This window comes from Euprymna scolopes, chromosome 7 (assembly GCF_053919585.1).
Source record: "Euprymna scolopes isolate OS-2025 chromosome 7, ASM5391958v1, whole genome shotgun sequence".
Taxonomy (NCBI): domain Eukaryota; kingdom Metazoa; phylum Mollusca; class Cephalopoda; order Sepiida; family Sepiolidae; genus Euprymna; species Euprymna scolopes.
In genome coordinates, this window is record NC_136488.1 from 62,569,592 (window position 1) to 62,585,596 (window position 16,005).

General features: G+C 35.6%; 1 protein-coding gene across 1 annotated transcript in view; it reads right to left on the reverse strand.

Moving 5' to 3' along the window:
* LOC145279764 (peroxidasin-like) overlaps positions 1–12,849 on the reverse strand; it is a 287,271-nt gene extending 274,422 nt beyond the window's left edge. Inside the window, exon 1 of the mRNA XM_080131073.1 lies at positions 12,503–12,849. Within this exon, the coding sequence (XP_079987199.1) occupies positions 12,503–12,681 (179 nt within the window). The 5' untranslated portion in view covers positions 12,682–12,849. The remainder of the gene's footprint in view (positions 1–12,502) is intronic.
* Between the last annotated feature and the right edge of the window lie 3,156 nt (positions 12,850–16,005).

Sequence of the window (16,005 nt, forward strand, 5' to 3'; positions counted from 1 at the left end):
CGAGTATGTGGACCTTAAATTGACAAAGTTATTGCGTAGGGAAATGTACACAGATACACAGAAACGCTACTTTTGTAGATATACTACAACGGGTGCCCGGCGTTTCCCGGATATTTTGAGGTGTATGTTGAGCAAAAAAAAAAAAAAAAAAAATCGGTCAATTTTCTTTAACTTTGAGCCCTATTATGTCCCCTTAAAACTTATTGCTTTGGGCTCAAATAAAGTTGTTAAGTTAGCGCGATGTCCAAGGAACCTATATCTAAAATGGCAAGTGTTTAGACCCCAAATTGTCGGAGGAGTTTGGTAGAGTTCTCATAGTCAAATTGTTGGACTTCGACCCCTTAACAAGAAAATATCTGGCCGAAACCCGATTACATCGATTTTCCCAAATCTCAGTACCCTATATATCAATTTTCGAGTCTGTACACTAAAAATTGACAGCTATTGCGTCGGGAAATGTACACAGACACAGACACACAGAGACAGACACGTTTACTTTTATAAATATATAGATAGACTAATAGATTAAACAAAAATATATACGTATGCATAAATAAATATGGAAACAATTTTTTTCTTTAATGTCAAGATCTTACGTAAATATTATGCAAGTATAAATCATGTAGAATATCTGCATGAATATAATTACACGTAATAGTTAACTCTAGATGATCATCCCATAAGAAAACCGAAAAAGCTAATAGGGAATTAATTAAAATGAATGTTTAAAAAGAATATGCAAATTAGCTAGATCTTTTGCTAGTGAATGCGTTTCCACAACCAATATATAACAAAATTGTATTTTCTTTTTAAATAAATAGAAAAGAGGGTTTTTAATATGAATATCAATACACACAAAAGAATAACGAATTAATAGGAGTATACATAGATATATATATAATATATATATATATACTAAGGGACAAAATTTTGAAACCTAATGTTTTAAAGAAATAACAACTGTGAAAAGTTGAAATTTTGACAACTGGTGGTCGTTATCATCCATAATAATATACTGAGATTTGAATCATTTGCAAAGGATAGAAAAAGAATTATAACAATTATTTATTTATTTTCAAAATAAGAACGTCCAAAAGTAAGAGACAAAATTGAGAAAACAATGAAAACAGTATGCTATATTCAAATTTTTTTTATTTCCTCAAAAGAATAAGTCTTACTTAGTCATTTGCAAACGTTGCATCAGCTGGCACCATGGCGAAATGCCAAAAACTTGATTATTCTGTGAGACAGGCTACTGTGAAGCTACATCAGGAAAAGCACAGCATTATCAAACGGAAAAGTGACAGTGTTCTACGACAAAGACATACAGGCGGGCAGATACAGAAAAGACAAGGCCGTCAAGCCAGATATAGTAATATGGAACAAGCCCGAAAGAACTGCACTCATTATCGACGTCACTGTTCCAAATGACTTTGGCCTTAATAGAGCAGAATGGGGAAAGATAACAAAATATCAGGACCTAAAAAATGATCTAAAAACAACATAGTCTCTGAAAGAAATAAACATTATACCAGTTGTGACGGGAGCAACTGGCCTAATAAAAAAGAACCTTAAGAAATACTTAGAAGAAATTCCTGGAAAGCCAAGCTGTAAGGAAATACAGATAGCAGCCATGAAGGGAACAGTGTGTATTCTTAAAAGAGCCCTCGGATACAAATTTAAACTGTAACAGAAACAAGTGTTAGTCCCAGGAAGGAGCCTCTTGATCTCTTCAAACTAACATAAAAAGGTGAAAAGAAGTTAGAGAGATTCCAGAGAAAGTGAAACGTTCCAAGAGTGTTGTAGGCAGGATTGTTAAATCCTACAATGATAGTGCTTTTAAAACCAGCAGACCCCGCAAAACTTTGGCAATAGAAGATCGAATAATGCAGCGTATATCATTAAAGGGCCGTTTTACGTCTTGCACAGAAATTAAAAGGGTTATGAATAGTACCTTGTGTTAATGTGTCAAGACAGACTGATTCTAGACGACTGCAAGAAATAGGGCTGTTTAATCGAATCTCAGGGAACAAACCACTTGTTAGTTCGAAGAAGAAGAAAAGATTAGAGTTTGCAAACAGGTATGTAATTTGGACAAATGAAAATTAGGCAAAAGTATTTTTCAGTGATGAAAGCAAGTTTAATTTATGTGGAAATGATGGAAAAAAAAACAATGTAAAATACGTATTGGTGAAAGATTAAGTGCAAAGTGTACTAAGAAAACTGTCAAGTTTGGAGGTGGAAGCGTCATGGTATTTGGAATGTTTTCTAGCCAAGGTACAACGCCTCTTGCCCAGTTACAAACTCGTGTAAACGCGCAGATCTATAAAAACATTGTTCAAGATCATGTTGTGCCAATCATACAGAATTCAGGTTTCGACAGGGCTACCTTTATGCAAGATAATGCCCCATGTCACACGGCAAAGGTGGTAATGAGTTACCTTAGCGAGCAAGATTTCGAAATTATGGATTGGCCACCGCAAAGTCCTGACTTAAATTCAATAGAACATTTTTAGCTGACCTTAGGGGTGTAAGTTATGGAAAGAAATCCCACTAAAACGGAAGATTTGTGGGAGAAGCTTCAAGAAGAATGGTCTAAAATTAGTATCGAGGATTGTAAAGAACTGATTTGTTCTTGTAGTCAAAGATGTGCAGCTGTCATTGAGAGCAAGGGCTCTAAATATCGATTGTACATGTATTCACTTTCCCAGTTGTAAATAATAACATTATTAGTTCATCGTGGCAGTTAACAGAATTATTTAGTAAGCTATTCACCTAACAATTATCAAACCACAAGGGGAGTTGAGAGTTATTCCGTTACGCATCATTATCATTTCATTTTTCTCAGTATCATTATTATCATTAACATCATTAGTAATAATAATAGTATTACAATTTCGACACTTAATCTAAATTCCCGGGCAACGCTGGGACATGAGTAGGCTACTTATATAAGTGGCTATCTGTCGGTCGGTCTGTCAGTCACCATATTTTCAAACTTATCTCCTCCGAAACTAAAACTCGTTTAAGAGGTGAAAAATGAGTCAAAATTTAAAAAAAATTGTTAAACAGTGCGTACATTCATCTTAGTTTATTTGTAAGTTTTTATCAGTTTATATATGTGTCACATTCGTATAGTGGTAACGTCACCAGCTTTGAATGCTAAAATTTCAGTTTTGATTCTAGCTGATGGCACCTAAATACTGTTTTTTTACTTTTGAAATCACGACTCTATAATAATAATATAAAGGAAATCTGGACAAATTAAAATGTCATATTTAAGCGTATTTTACGCTCGGGCAAAGCCAGCCGCTACTCTCTGCTAGTACATATATATATATATATATATATATATATATATATATATATATATATATATATATATTCATGACAATTTCAAGAAATCACAAAAAGGACTATTCGGAGATTGGAGAAGATAAAAAGGAAAATTATAAAACAGAATAATTCCGTGCTATTCAATAATATTTGTCTAAATGAGAAAATGCTGCTAAATATACACAATATATGTATATATATATATATATATATATATATATATATATATATATATATATATATATATATGAAGAGTTGAAATTGATCTTTTAAATTGGGAAATACTGTTTTGTGTAGAAAAACAAAAAAAAATCTGTCGTTCTTTTTCTTCCCACTGATTCGTACCAAAAGTAACTCTGAGTGAGTAAAGCAATCTTCTCTTCCTTTTTCTCTTCTTCACAAAATCACATTTACGTTCCATTCCTCTCGCAAAAATACACCTTCTTACATGCAGACTGAATCGCGACAATACCACAATTTGCATATCTCTTTTCTTTGTACTGGAAGGATTCCGAGTTCGCTGACGGTGGTTCTTGTACACATCCTAATTTGTAACCTCAGTAAAACGAACGGAATGCTGTTTAGTTCTGCTGCACACCCATCCCCGTGATCTTATGATCATATAGACTGCATCACGGCGGTGATCGTCTTTGTCGAATGCTTCTTTGCAATTGTGAGGCCTCTTCAGAACCGTGGGCTTCCTCAAGAGCATGCACATCTACTCCTGTTTCATGACTATCTTCTAGTCTGTTTCATCATCGGATATCAGATTTTCTGACATGCTCTCCGAGGATGTTGTTCTGTCGGAATTTTCTGATGAGAGTACATGGTATCTGGGGCTCAGGTCCTTCACATGAACCAAGACTGATTGTAGACTGATAATCTTGGTTACATGCCCCTGGCTAAATCTCATGGTACAATGATTCCCTGGTGCTTTCACCCACACAGTTTCTAATTTGGTATGGACTATGATCGAGGCCTACTACTGGTAGCATAATGTCGATTTCTTTCACCCGGACCTCGTACCGGTATATGGCATTGGCTGGTGAGGTCAAAGATGACTCATCATCTTTTAGAGTCACGTTTTCCCAGTAGACCGCTTCTGGTATTGTTCAGTGCATTCTAGCCACAATCTGTTTCACAGTGCGATGGCATCGCTCTGCTATGCCATTCCCAGCTGTGCTATATACACTCAAGATCACGCCCCATTCATCTGAAAATGTCTTGAATTCTTTGCTGCGGAAAGCTGTGTCATTGTTTGTCAGTAGTTCGCAAGATGGACCACGTTCCAGCTGGTGAATTATAGTTGCCAAGTCCTGCCATGCTAATTGCCTCCACACTGAAAACTGCAACAGCCCACAATCAGTGGTACAATCATTCAACGCTCGTTCATATTGCCAATCTGACTGTTGCCTTTGTTGCAGCAGGGCAAACTCTCCGGGCGAAATACAATGTCCACTTTTCCTGTGAATGGACATGATCTGGGCAGAGTCCAGCTCAGCAACATACTCTGCACCAATCAGTGGCTCGAGTTCCGCATCCTTCTTTATGGCATTGAACCATCATTGCAGTGCGCGCGTCAATTGATTGGTCATAGTGTGAATTGACGCAACCAATGTCACGTCTACTGCTCATATTCCCTCACTAATTCTTTGAGGATATCCAGTCGTCTTCTAATAAGCATCTCACTGTCAGCCTTGGTATGAACTCGTGCTTTCCTGCTGAGAGTTTCTGACACCCAATTATGCACACATGCAGAGTCAGACTTAAAGTGCAACACCTTGGTCTGTCATTTGAGCGACAAGTTAATTCCCCTCAACACAGCCAGATTAATATGCTGTGCATCATTCTCAGATTGCAGCCAACAACCATCCTTTACCACAGTTCCATCGATTCAACATCACTCGTGCATCTTGGCAGCGCAAACATCTGCATTCGCCGTGAATGCATCTATATTATTGTTCAGTTCGTGGTAGTCCATTACCTGTCGCACTTTTGCCTTATTTCACTGCACCACGGTCATCAATGGAATTAATCTGGATATGGCACAAGCCAACCCTTGTCCATCCATGCCCGGAGTTCTTGATCATACTCTGGTCGAATCTCTATAGCCACTCGATATTCTGGCACTCAATTACGGAGTCTTTTAGGGGATTATCTGCTTATTTCCATGCTGATATCTATGCTCGCTCCTGATGGTCAAACATGGCAGTAAAATCCGGTCCACTGATGGAGAGAGCTGCATACATGGAAAATTTCTCGACTCAGATTTGGACTGCACCCGTAGGTCCAACAGTGATGCCCCCCCAATGCTTTTATCGCATTGATCCCTAACAACAGATCAAATCCCAGTGGTTTACAATGCACCAGCAAAGCAACGATCCTTACATAGTCACTATCGCTTGTCGAAATAGTGACTTTTCCTCTTCCACAGCACATGCGGGACGAGCCTCCAATAATCAGGACATCGATTCGCATCTATTATTGTATGTAAGCATCTTGTATCAATTAATGCCTAACACTGCGTTTATTTCTTGGTGGGGGAGCATTTAAAGCAATTTACTCCTGTGCCAGGACTATCCCTAGTAGCAACAGCAGATTCACAGTTTGATGAACTCACGGCTGCAACCACGTGAAGGCTTTGGTCCCTGGTTGATGTCAACACCCTTGCTCTTGCTATTAAGTCTCCCATGGTTAGGGTCTCAATTTTTAGTGCCTGCTGGAGTTCGATGGAAATGGCATCAGGGAATTCTGTGACAAACGCCAGTTTGACAAGTTGTTCTAGTTCGACTCTGTCAAAACCAGCCAGTCCAACCAACCGTCTGATATTGGTCACGTACACGTTTACCTGCTCGCTAACCCATTTCACTATCGTTAACTTCCTGTAGGCTCTGAACGGACCATTCGTTAATGCTTCCTTTAATAAAGTCTATCTGCTCAACGTATAGTTGATCAATCTCACTCATTTTTAAGTAGAGGGCCAATGCATCCCCTTTCAGATACAATGGCAACAGGCTTGCCACATCATCTATCTTTTGGAGTTTTGCGACCAACCTTAACTTCTTTAGCCATGCTACTACGTCTCCCTTGCAACTAAATGGCTTCACCATGTCACTGCTTAGTCGTATTTTCGCCATGCTAACGGCTGAAATAGCTTGAAGAGTTGAAAACGATGTTTTGAATTGGCGAATACCGTTTTGTGCACAAAAAAAAAAGAAAAAAAGTCCGTCGTTCTTTTTCTTCCCACTGATTCGTACAAAAAATAACTCCGAGTGAGCAAAGCAATCTTCTTTTCTTTTTTCCTTCACAAAATCACAATTACGTTTCATTCCTCTCGCATTTCCCCCCCCCCCAAAAAAAAAACCGTCCTTATATGCCGCCTTTTAATCGTGACAGTACCACAATTTACATATTTCTCTTTTCTTTGTACTGGACGGATTCCAGGTTCGAATGACGGTGGTTCTTGTCCACATCCTATTTTCTAACCTCAGTATAACCAACGGAGTGTTGTTCAGTTTCGCTACAATATATTAAAAGAATAGTCATGTCACTGTTTCCGCGGGGGTATAGGAAATTCCAAAGTAATTTTGTAAGCTTAACATTAAGGATAGGAAGCAGGTTCCGGTTAGAATTAAAGTTTATGTGACAAAGTCAAGTGTTATAGTCGATCAAAGATAAACAGTATTTATCAGAAGAAGAAAACCAAAATAATATACTTTAAGAAGAAGAATATTAATAAACTTAAAGAGAACTGTTTATTTATTGCAAATTCTTTATCTCAACATTACGTTTCTTAATTTTTGAGATGAGATTGCTTATTCGTATTATTTGGATTCTTCGGACTACTGTTCTCAACTTGATTGCTATTTTCACAACATTTTGGTCGATCTAACCTCCGACCTTTTCAGATGTATCTTGTCAAACTCGGGAATCTTCTATTGGAACTTGGGAATCTGCACGGAATTTCGAATGAAACCACATGAGTAGCATGCTGTCGTTCCGTCACTTACGACTGGGTAGAATTCCAGGAAAGGATCCGTGGCGTAATGGATAAAGTACTTACCCTCTTCTGGAGGTTAAAGGTTCAATCTTCAATTTGGTTGACACTCAAAATACAATTACAAGTTATTAAAATCTTCCGTGCAGCCGTGCAGATTCTCGGGTTCGACAAGGATGTCACATCGACCGAAACGTTGTGAAATTAACACCCAAGATTAGAACAGTATGAAAAATTCAGATAGTACGAATAATTTTTATCTCAATATTAAAATAATTTTTTTCTAGTGATTTTCCAAACAAAAAGGGGGGGGGGGGTGAAAAACTAAATACACAACAAATAAATGTTACCAAAGGCAAGCTAAGTAATTTTCTACCTACATGGATAGATTCTTTTCGTGCTTTAACTTATTTTAAAGTGTTTATAGTAAAAAAAAAAAAGTAGTTTAAAACCTGTCAAGTTAAAAAGAAAAACAAAATGGTGGTCACAATCGAGTCTTGATAATCGTCCAAAAATAGAAAATTAAAAAATACTGATAGAAACACATCCAATAAATGTTACCAATAGTGCGAAAATATGTTTTATTAGTATAGGCACCGCCAAAACTGGGGGGGAGCAGGTCAGTACTTTTTGACGGACCGTCTTTTTAAAAATTTACCAAAAATCAGGTAATTATCCGATCAATACGAAATTTTCAGCGATTATTAGGAGAAGAATGAACTTTATAACAGTGTACTTATTTTTCATAAACGATATTTATATATATATATATTTTTTTTTTTTGCTTACAAAACCCCCCTTGTTTTGAAGTGGGAACAAATATGCTTAAAATAATCATCTGAAACTGAAAAAAACATATTGTGTTGTTGTAAGGGACAGAATTATAGATTAAAAAAAAAATTGTTTGTATACCTTATTTTGACGTCTGAATATCAGAACTTCGATTGTGTTTAATTATCCCGCTTTTGAGTTTTGAAGTGTGAAATTCGGTGAATATATTAAGTAAAATAATTAATTTAAGTAAAGCAAAACAAAAAAAATTTTTTTTAATATTTATACGAAAAAAGCCATTTTAAAATTTTTGATAAATAAATTAACAATTTTTTTTTAGCGAGCCGAATAATGCATGACCATTATTAAACAGAGCATGCTTTGAATAATCGATACAAAAAAAATTCGATAAATATTGTGCCCTTTGTGTTAAAAATAGCATCATTTTTTTTCGATCTCGTTTGAAAACGTTTGCCGCCTTTCGATTACGGTGGACCAAACGCGCTGAAATAATTTTTTTTATTCTGCTTTAAATTGCCCCCCCCCCCATTTTGGGGAGCCTGGCCCCCACACACATACACATTAAAAACCAAACTCATACAAATGGTCACCCATCTGGTACTGGCCAGCCTCAGCTTAATAATACATTGAAATTTTCGTCACTGAAAAATAAGTTTTTTTGGCCTGTTTGGTCTTCCATAGTTTTCTTCTTATCAAAAGAAAACGTAAACAGAGTCGATCTGAACTCTATGTCGACGCGAAATATCTGGTTACCTATATGAATGAGTGGAATTATTTGAAATTCAGGTACTTATATTATAATATTTTTGCATATTCTCTTAGAAAATCATCCTAAATCTTAGTTAGACAATAAATAAATAAATAAATTATTTCAAAACCCCTTTTTTTTTTTTTAAATATTTAAGTACGTTTTTTGTGCAAGACAAAAAATGTCAATTGTTAACTTTTGGGGAAAATTTAACATTTAAAATTGAATTAAAAATAGTAGAAAAAGTTTTACATTATTCTGTTTTCTATATGATAAAATTCAGGGTTTTATCTTTCTGGAAAAAAAAAGTTACTCAGAAATAATGGATTTTAATAAATGTAATTTAGTTTTAAAAAACAACAACAACTTGATTTTGCGGCCATTTTTGGCGGTGCCTATATTAGTATTTTGTTTAATTTTCCATTTTTGAGCGGTTATCGAGGCTCGATTATAGCTGGAAAGAGACCGCCACGTTGTTTTTCGTTCTAACTAGATAGTCTTTACAGGAAATGTTGACACAGACATGCCGGTGCCCTATGCCGAAACACCGATATGTCACGTGACTTGCATTTATGCAAAACACGAACTGAAGAAATACTTGAAACTGAAACGAAATAAATGTATTAACGTTTTAATAGTTTTTACGTCTTGCTTCTATGTTGATTTATTGTTTTTTGTTTGCTTGTTTAATGGTTCCATCGTTATCAAGAATTTGTCGCAGGTACATCTTTTTTTTTTTTCATTAAAAAATAAATGTTAAGATTTTTAACTTAAAAACAACGACAATTATTAGATGGGTTTCTATAAGTATTTTTTTTTTAGCAATTAAAACCATTAAACAAAAAAAAAAAAACATAATATCTCAACATTGAAGCAAGATGCACAAAACTATCAAAATGTTCGTACATTTTTCGTTTCAGTTTCAGGCATTTTCTTAGTTCGCGTTTTACATAAACCTCTTATGATGGGATGTCTCCTAGCGGCTTCGGCTGATGGGAGACAGGGTAGTACATGTCAAGGATTCGTCACTTGACACTCAGCCCAACAGGTGAGGGGCCGGGAACCGGCCCCCGCACCTGTTGGACTGAGGTACACCGCCTGGGTAATACCTAGGAGGTCTACCCTCCCAGGCCTTGCCACCGGGTTTTCCGGTGGGGCAAGTTTATTGCTTGCTGCCTGAGGCGCCCCGACCGGGGAATGCCGACGGGGTTACTCGGGCAATTTTTAGAATTGCAGGAGTGCCCCTCCTTTAGGGGAGCCTGCGGGTATCCCACTTTCCAGGCCTTGTGCCAAATAATGCTGATGTGGGCAACATTTAAATAAATACATAAACATGTCATGTGACATATCGGTGTCTATGACGTCTGTTTCGACATAGGGCATGTGTGTGTCAACATTGCCTCTTTACATTACCTTTATTTTTAAGTAAAAAGAAACCCACTTTAAATTAAAACTAAAATAAATGTAGGTAGAAGAGTAATTTAGCATGCCTTTGGTAACATTTAGTTTTTCATTTTCATTTTTTTTTTTTTTTTTTTGCTTTATTAGCACTTCTGGAAAATCACCGAACTTTTTATTAAGATTTTTTTTTTCTTATATAAATATGTTTACTATAACTTAATAGGAAATTGTTTTAAATTAAATTATCGATAGAAATAAAATTTGCAGCTTAGATAAAAAAAAAAAAAAAAAAAAAGGGTCACTCCAACTCCACTCTCCCTCTCCCTTTCATAATATTCTTTATTTTCATTCCTTTGTGTAAGATGTTTAAATCGCCGCACATTGTGTGCACATGCGTTCAGTAATGTGTGGACACACAGATAAACGCATCCGTGCGTGCACGTAGATGTTAGATGTACATACACATATATATTTATACATAGATACACACACACACACACACACACACACACACATAAAGAAAATGATTTGAACATCCATCCACGTAAAATTATTTTTCATTTTTTCCCCCCTAATCCTTCTGCTTTTGTTTTTGTTTTTTTTTTAATTTTATTTTTACGCTAGTATGATCAACTCCATACTTACGGGTTCATTAAATACTTTGCAAGCAATATCTCATTCCGCATTTTGCTAACTCCTCTCTTCTGATGAGAAGAAAAGTATTTCTTTCGAAACTCCACGGATTAAGGACAATCCATGTCTTTTGTGTTTCCTTTCCGAAAAATAAATAGGTTTTTGAAGTGTTTTTTCAAAATATTTTATTAAATACTTTGTGTATATATATATATATATATATATATATATATATATATATATATATATATATATGTATATATATATTTCTGTAGAAATATATTTTTCTTATTATATATCAATCCTTATATAAGAAGCTCAATGTGATTACAGAGCAATATATAGAATAAATGACAAAAATTTATATTCCAAAATTCATGATGTTGACAATCTTATTGTTTATTCCTTTAAATCAATTGATTTATACAATTCTTGACAGATACTTTCAAGAATTGTATAAATTAACTGATTTAAAGGAATAAACTATAAGATTTTCAACATCATGAATTTTGAAATATAATTTTTTGTCATATATATATATATATATATATATATATATATATATATATATATATAATGGATACATAAGATCATGACCTGGCATAGACATTTCGACATATTAGAGTTGGGTATCTGTTCTCTTCGATCCCAGAAGGCCATAATCTCAGGAACTATCTCCTATTTATTCGGAGATCGCTGATTATCTGGGGTGTCCCTCACGGAAAATATCGACAATCCTACTTTTGTGCCCCCCCCCCCCCATTGCGGAGCAGTTTTTCTTAACATTCAATAGATATTATGTATCACATATTGCTGATGTTGGAAGCACGCCATTATTATTATTATTATTATTATTATTATTATTATTATTATTATTATTATTATTATTATTATAAGGAGTTACAAACTAGACAACGATAAGTGTTATATGAATAGATTCCTACCCATAAATATTGATCTTAGTCTAAATAAGTTTAGTGCAGAGTGAAGTATCTGTTCTTTTTGTTCCAGAAGAGCCTATCTTTCCAGGAATTACCCCCCTACTTTTTTTCGGAAGAGTCGAACTCTTTGTATAGGAGAATGCCGACGGATGGATGAGGAGAAGGCAGCCGATTATGAGAAATTTTGCAACTGTCTAGAGTACCCCTACTTCTATTAGAGGGGGGGGGCTTAAGTCCTTAATATTAAACCGACTTTATTTGAAAAGGAGAGTAATAAAAATGAACTTATTTTCCAGACATGCAAAACGTCATGCGAGTTTACAACGGCAAACTAAAATATAACCAAATTCCACAAAATAAAAAGGATAAAAAAAAGGATTTAAAAAAAACCCAAAAAAACAAAGCAAATTATAGCAATCAAAAGTAAAGTCCTTACATATTTTTTCCTTAAACATTTAGACATAAATGACAGACACTTATCCCTTATCAACTTTGATCCTTTTTGTTATTCAGTTTATATATATATATATATATATATATATATATAGATATATATACACGCACACACACACACACACACACACACACACACACACACATTAGAGTTAAAACAAGCCGAAGAAAAAAAATGGTAAAAGAAATTTTCTAACTTACAAAATGGTGGTGTCTGGAGGTACGCTGATAACCCGATGCAACTGTAGAAACATACATTGTACTGTCGTCCGGAAGCACACGCATCTTTCAGGGCAAGCGGCCACATCGTTAAAAACAATGGAACCACTTAAAAGTGAGGCCAAGAAGAATATAAAATGGTTAATAGTAAACACCGCCATCCTAACTCGACATTCGTAAGAAAATGGTTTCTTGTGGCAAACGAGCGGCGGCGCTGAAGTTCTTGTTTTAGCAGTTTTCGGGTTTTTATATCACCCGTCTGTTAGCTCCCTCCTTCCTACACACTTTTCTTAGTGTGGGTTTTCAGCAACAGTTACCCCCTTCCCTTCTTCTTCTTCTTCTTCTTCTTCATTTCCTCCATCCTCTTCTTTCCGTCTAGCTGGTTATAAAATACTGTTTTTAAGTTTTTGTTCCGCCTTTTTGTTTGTTTTGTTTCTCCCTCTTTTATTCTAATATTTTTTTTATTATTGTTATGGTTTAATGGTCGCGAGCGACAAGCACTCTTGACAGAATTTGAAGATTTCGAAACATGGGTACTACCCTAACTCAAAGTAAGATAGGAGAAAATTTAGGGTTTTCAAAATATTCCCGCATGCGTGTGTGTGTCGGGGGGATTAAAAGATTGAGGCACGTGAAAAACGCTATTTTCCTTCTCGGTTTACAAGCACAGATGAACCATAAAACATTATTTTATTTCAACTTTTATTCAAGCCAGATATACTTCATTATTGACAATTACGAATTCCGATGAGTAACGATGTAAAACACAGATCGGCCATTTTCTTTCACATTTTTTTTATATGGAAGTCGCTCCGACGCTCCGGACAAGGCATGAAACACTTGATGTAACAAACTAACAAGAACGAAATATGATTATCGCAAAGACAGAAGGTGCCTACTGACACTTGTCTTGAAACGACCAAGGTTATAAGTAGGGGAAAACAGTCAGCAGGAAGAGAGTTCCACAAGCTTGAGATTCTTGGAAAGAAGCTACTGGAATAGGAAGCTTAATACAATGAGGTATAAAAATAGTGAATTGATGGAGACCACTAGACCAATGCGTCAAACTAGGTGGGGGGAAAAAAGCAGGGAATATATCAGACAATTCTGAAGAGCACATGTCGTAATGGTATTTATAGAAAAGACTGAGACTAGCGTCATCACGTCTCCAAGAGAAAGGTTGCAGGGAAGAATAAAATATGGAACCAATTAATGATCGATTGAAATTATCGACACACTCATCATCCAGCTACAATTACTATCAACAATTTCATTTACTCTCTACCGCGCCTAAAATTAAGCAACAGTTCCATGAGCAATGTTTTTCTTTTCTAGAACTACACGTGGGGCTGATTCCCGGCTGACTATAACATAGTCGTTTTTAAATCCGAGACTGTTTTTCTTCTTTTTTTTTTTTTTTTTTTTTTTTTTTTTGGAAAAGATCGCTTGAACATAGGGCGAAGTTCGAGTGTTCAATTTCGAAGGGTAATGATGTAAAACACATACCGGAATTTTATTCTACAATATATTAAAATTAAGCTTTCCGCCCGTTAAAAATACACAAAAGTTATGGTCCGTTGACTTAGAATGGGTGCTTTATGCCAACTTAACGGTTGAATATGGTAACATTTGTGCCCATTTTTGCATTAAATACTAACCCTTAATAATCTCTATTAATCCCTAACTATGCATCAAACCGATACCATAATACTTAGTTCGCTGCATCCTATCATAACAAAGATCTATACAATATTTCGGCTAGATAGGCCAGTAGTTTTCGAGAAAAAGTGTAACTTAAATACTGATACCTAGTAATCTCTAACTGAAGATCGAACAACAACAACAACAACAACAACAATAATACTAATAATAATAACAATAACAATAATAATAATAATAATAATAATAACAATAATAATAATAATAACAATAACAATAATAATAACAATAATAATAATACTCAGTATGTCTTTTTTTTTTTTTTTTACACAGTGATCACCACTTATCAAGGCCCGGAAGTCACTCAGGGATAAGGGTTATTGCAAGTACATTAAGTTAGTGAGGAGATTTGCTGAAGTGTTTACTTAAGGGGGCGGTTCATTAGGAATTTGTTAACATTGGACTTGAAGACATCCAAGTTGTAGTCCGGAGGGAAGCAGGCAGACGGAACAGAGTTCCACAGGCGTGCAGTTCTAAGAAAGAAGCTTTGTTCATGGAATCCGCGTTTTGATTTAGGCACAGATATAGAGTGGGGGAAATTTTTCACAGTGGATTCAGCTAGACGGGTGTTTTTCGTGAAAGATTGGCGAGGGGGGACCAGAGATTGGAGTTCAGACGAGCATCTGCCATGGAAATAACGATAAAACAAGGACAGGCTCGCAACGTCTCTTCTGTGGGAGAGAGGTTGCAGGGTAGAGAAAAGGGCATCCCTCACTAAGGCACGAAGTCTATTTTGTACTCTGTCAAGGTAGGATAGGCTGTTTTTAGCACCTCCTGCCCAGATATGGCAACAGTATTCCATCCTTGGACGTACTTGGCTTTTATATAGATAGAGAATTGCATCAGTAGTGAGATATCTTCTCGAGCGGTAGAAGGATCCCACCATCTTTCCAGCGACCTTGGCAACAGACTTGATGTACGTGTTCCATTTCAGATCAGGAGTAAAGGTCAAACCCAGAAGCTTGTCAAAACACGGAGCCTCACCCAGACGAGAGCCATCCATCACAATTGATGCCAGCTGGGGATCAGAGCGTTGATGATGATGTCGCACCTTATCATAACAAAGGTCCATATAAAATGTCAGCCAAATCAGACCAGTACTTTCTAAGAAAAAGTGGGACAAACAGACAGGCAAAAAAAAAAAAAAAAATAGACAGGCTAAGAGAAATATAGATGATTGTAAATTATCATGAACCTTTTTGGAAACGATTGATTGGAGGCTATTATTTGATCCATAATTGTGGAGAAGTTCGATTGTTCATATCTCCCCAATGATTCTATTTACTTGCCTTCCTACGAAGGGCACTTTAAACACAAGGGTTGTTTTTAATGTACTTAATCCGGTCTATCTCTTAAAAACAGCCATATTAAGTGAGTAAAAAAAATCTCCGTAGGAATAGAAATGACCTAGACGATGTAGAATCTTTTCTCCTAGTATTAAGCGAAACTAACCTAAACTCCCCAATCTTTTATAACTACTTTGCAAGAGTTTGAAATTTCCTCCCTGTTTCCTACTTCCTTGACTGTAATGACATGCAGACATTTTTAATGTAACAAAGACATATCATTAGAGAACTAATGATATATATATATATATATATATATATATATATATATATATATATATATATAAGTGTAGAAGCGGCTACAGATATTTCACGTACGAAAATAGTTCCATGATATCACTACATCTCCCTTATCAGATAGAAAAGAAGAAAATTGTTCAGATATTTGTTAGTACATGTGTTGCTTAAATCTTTTTGGCC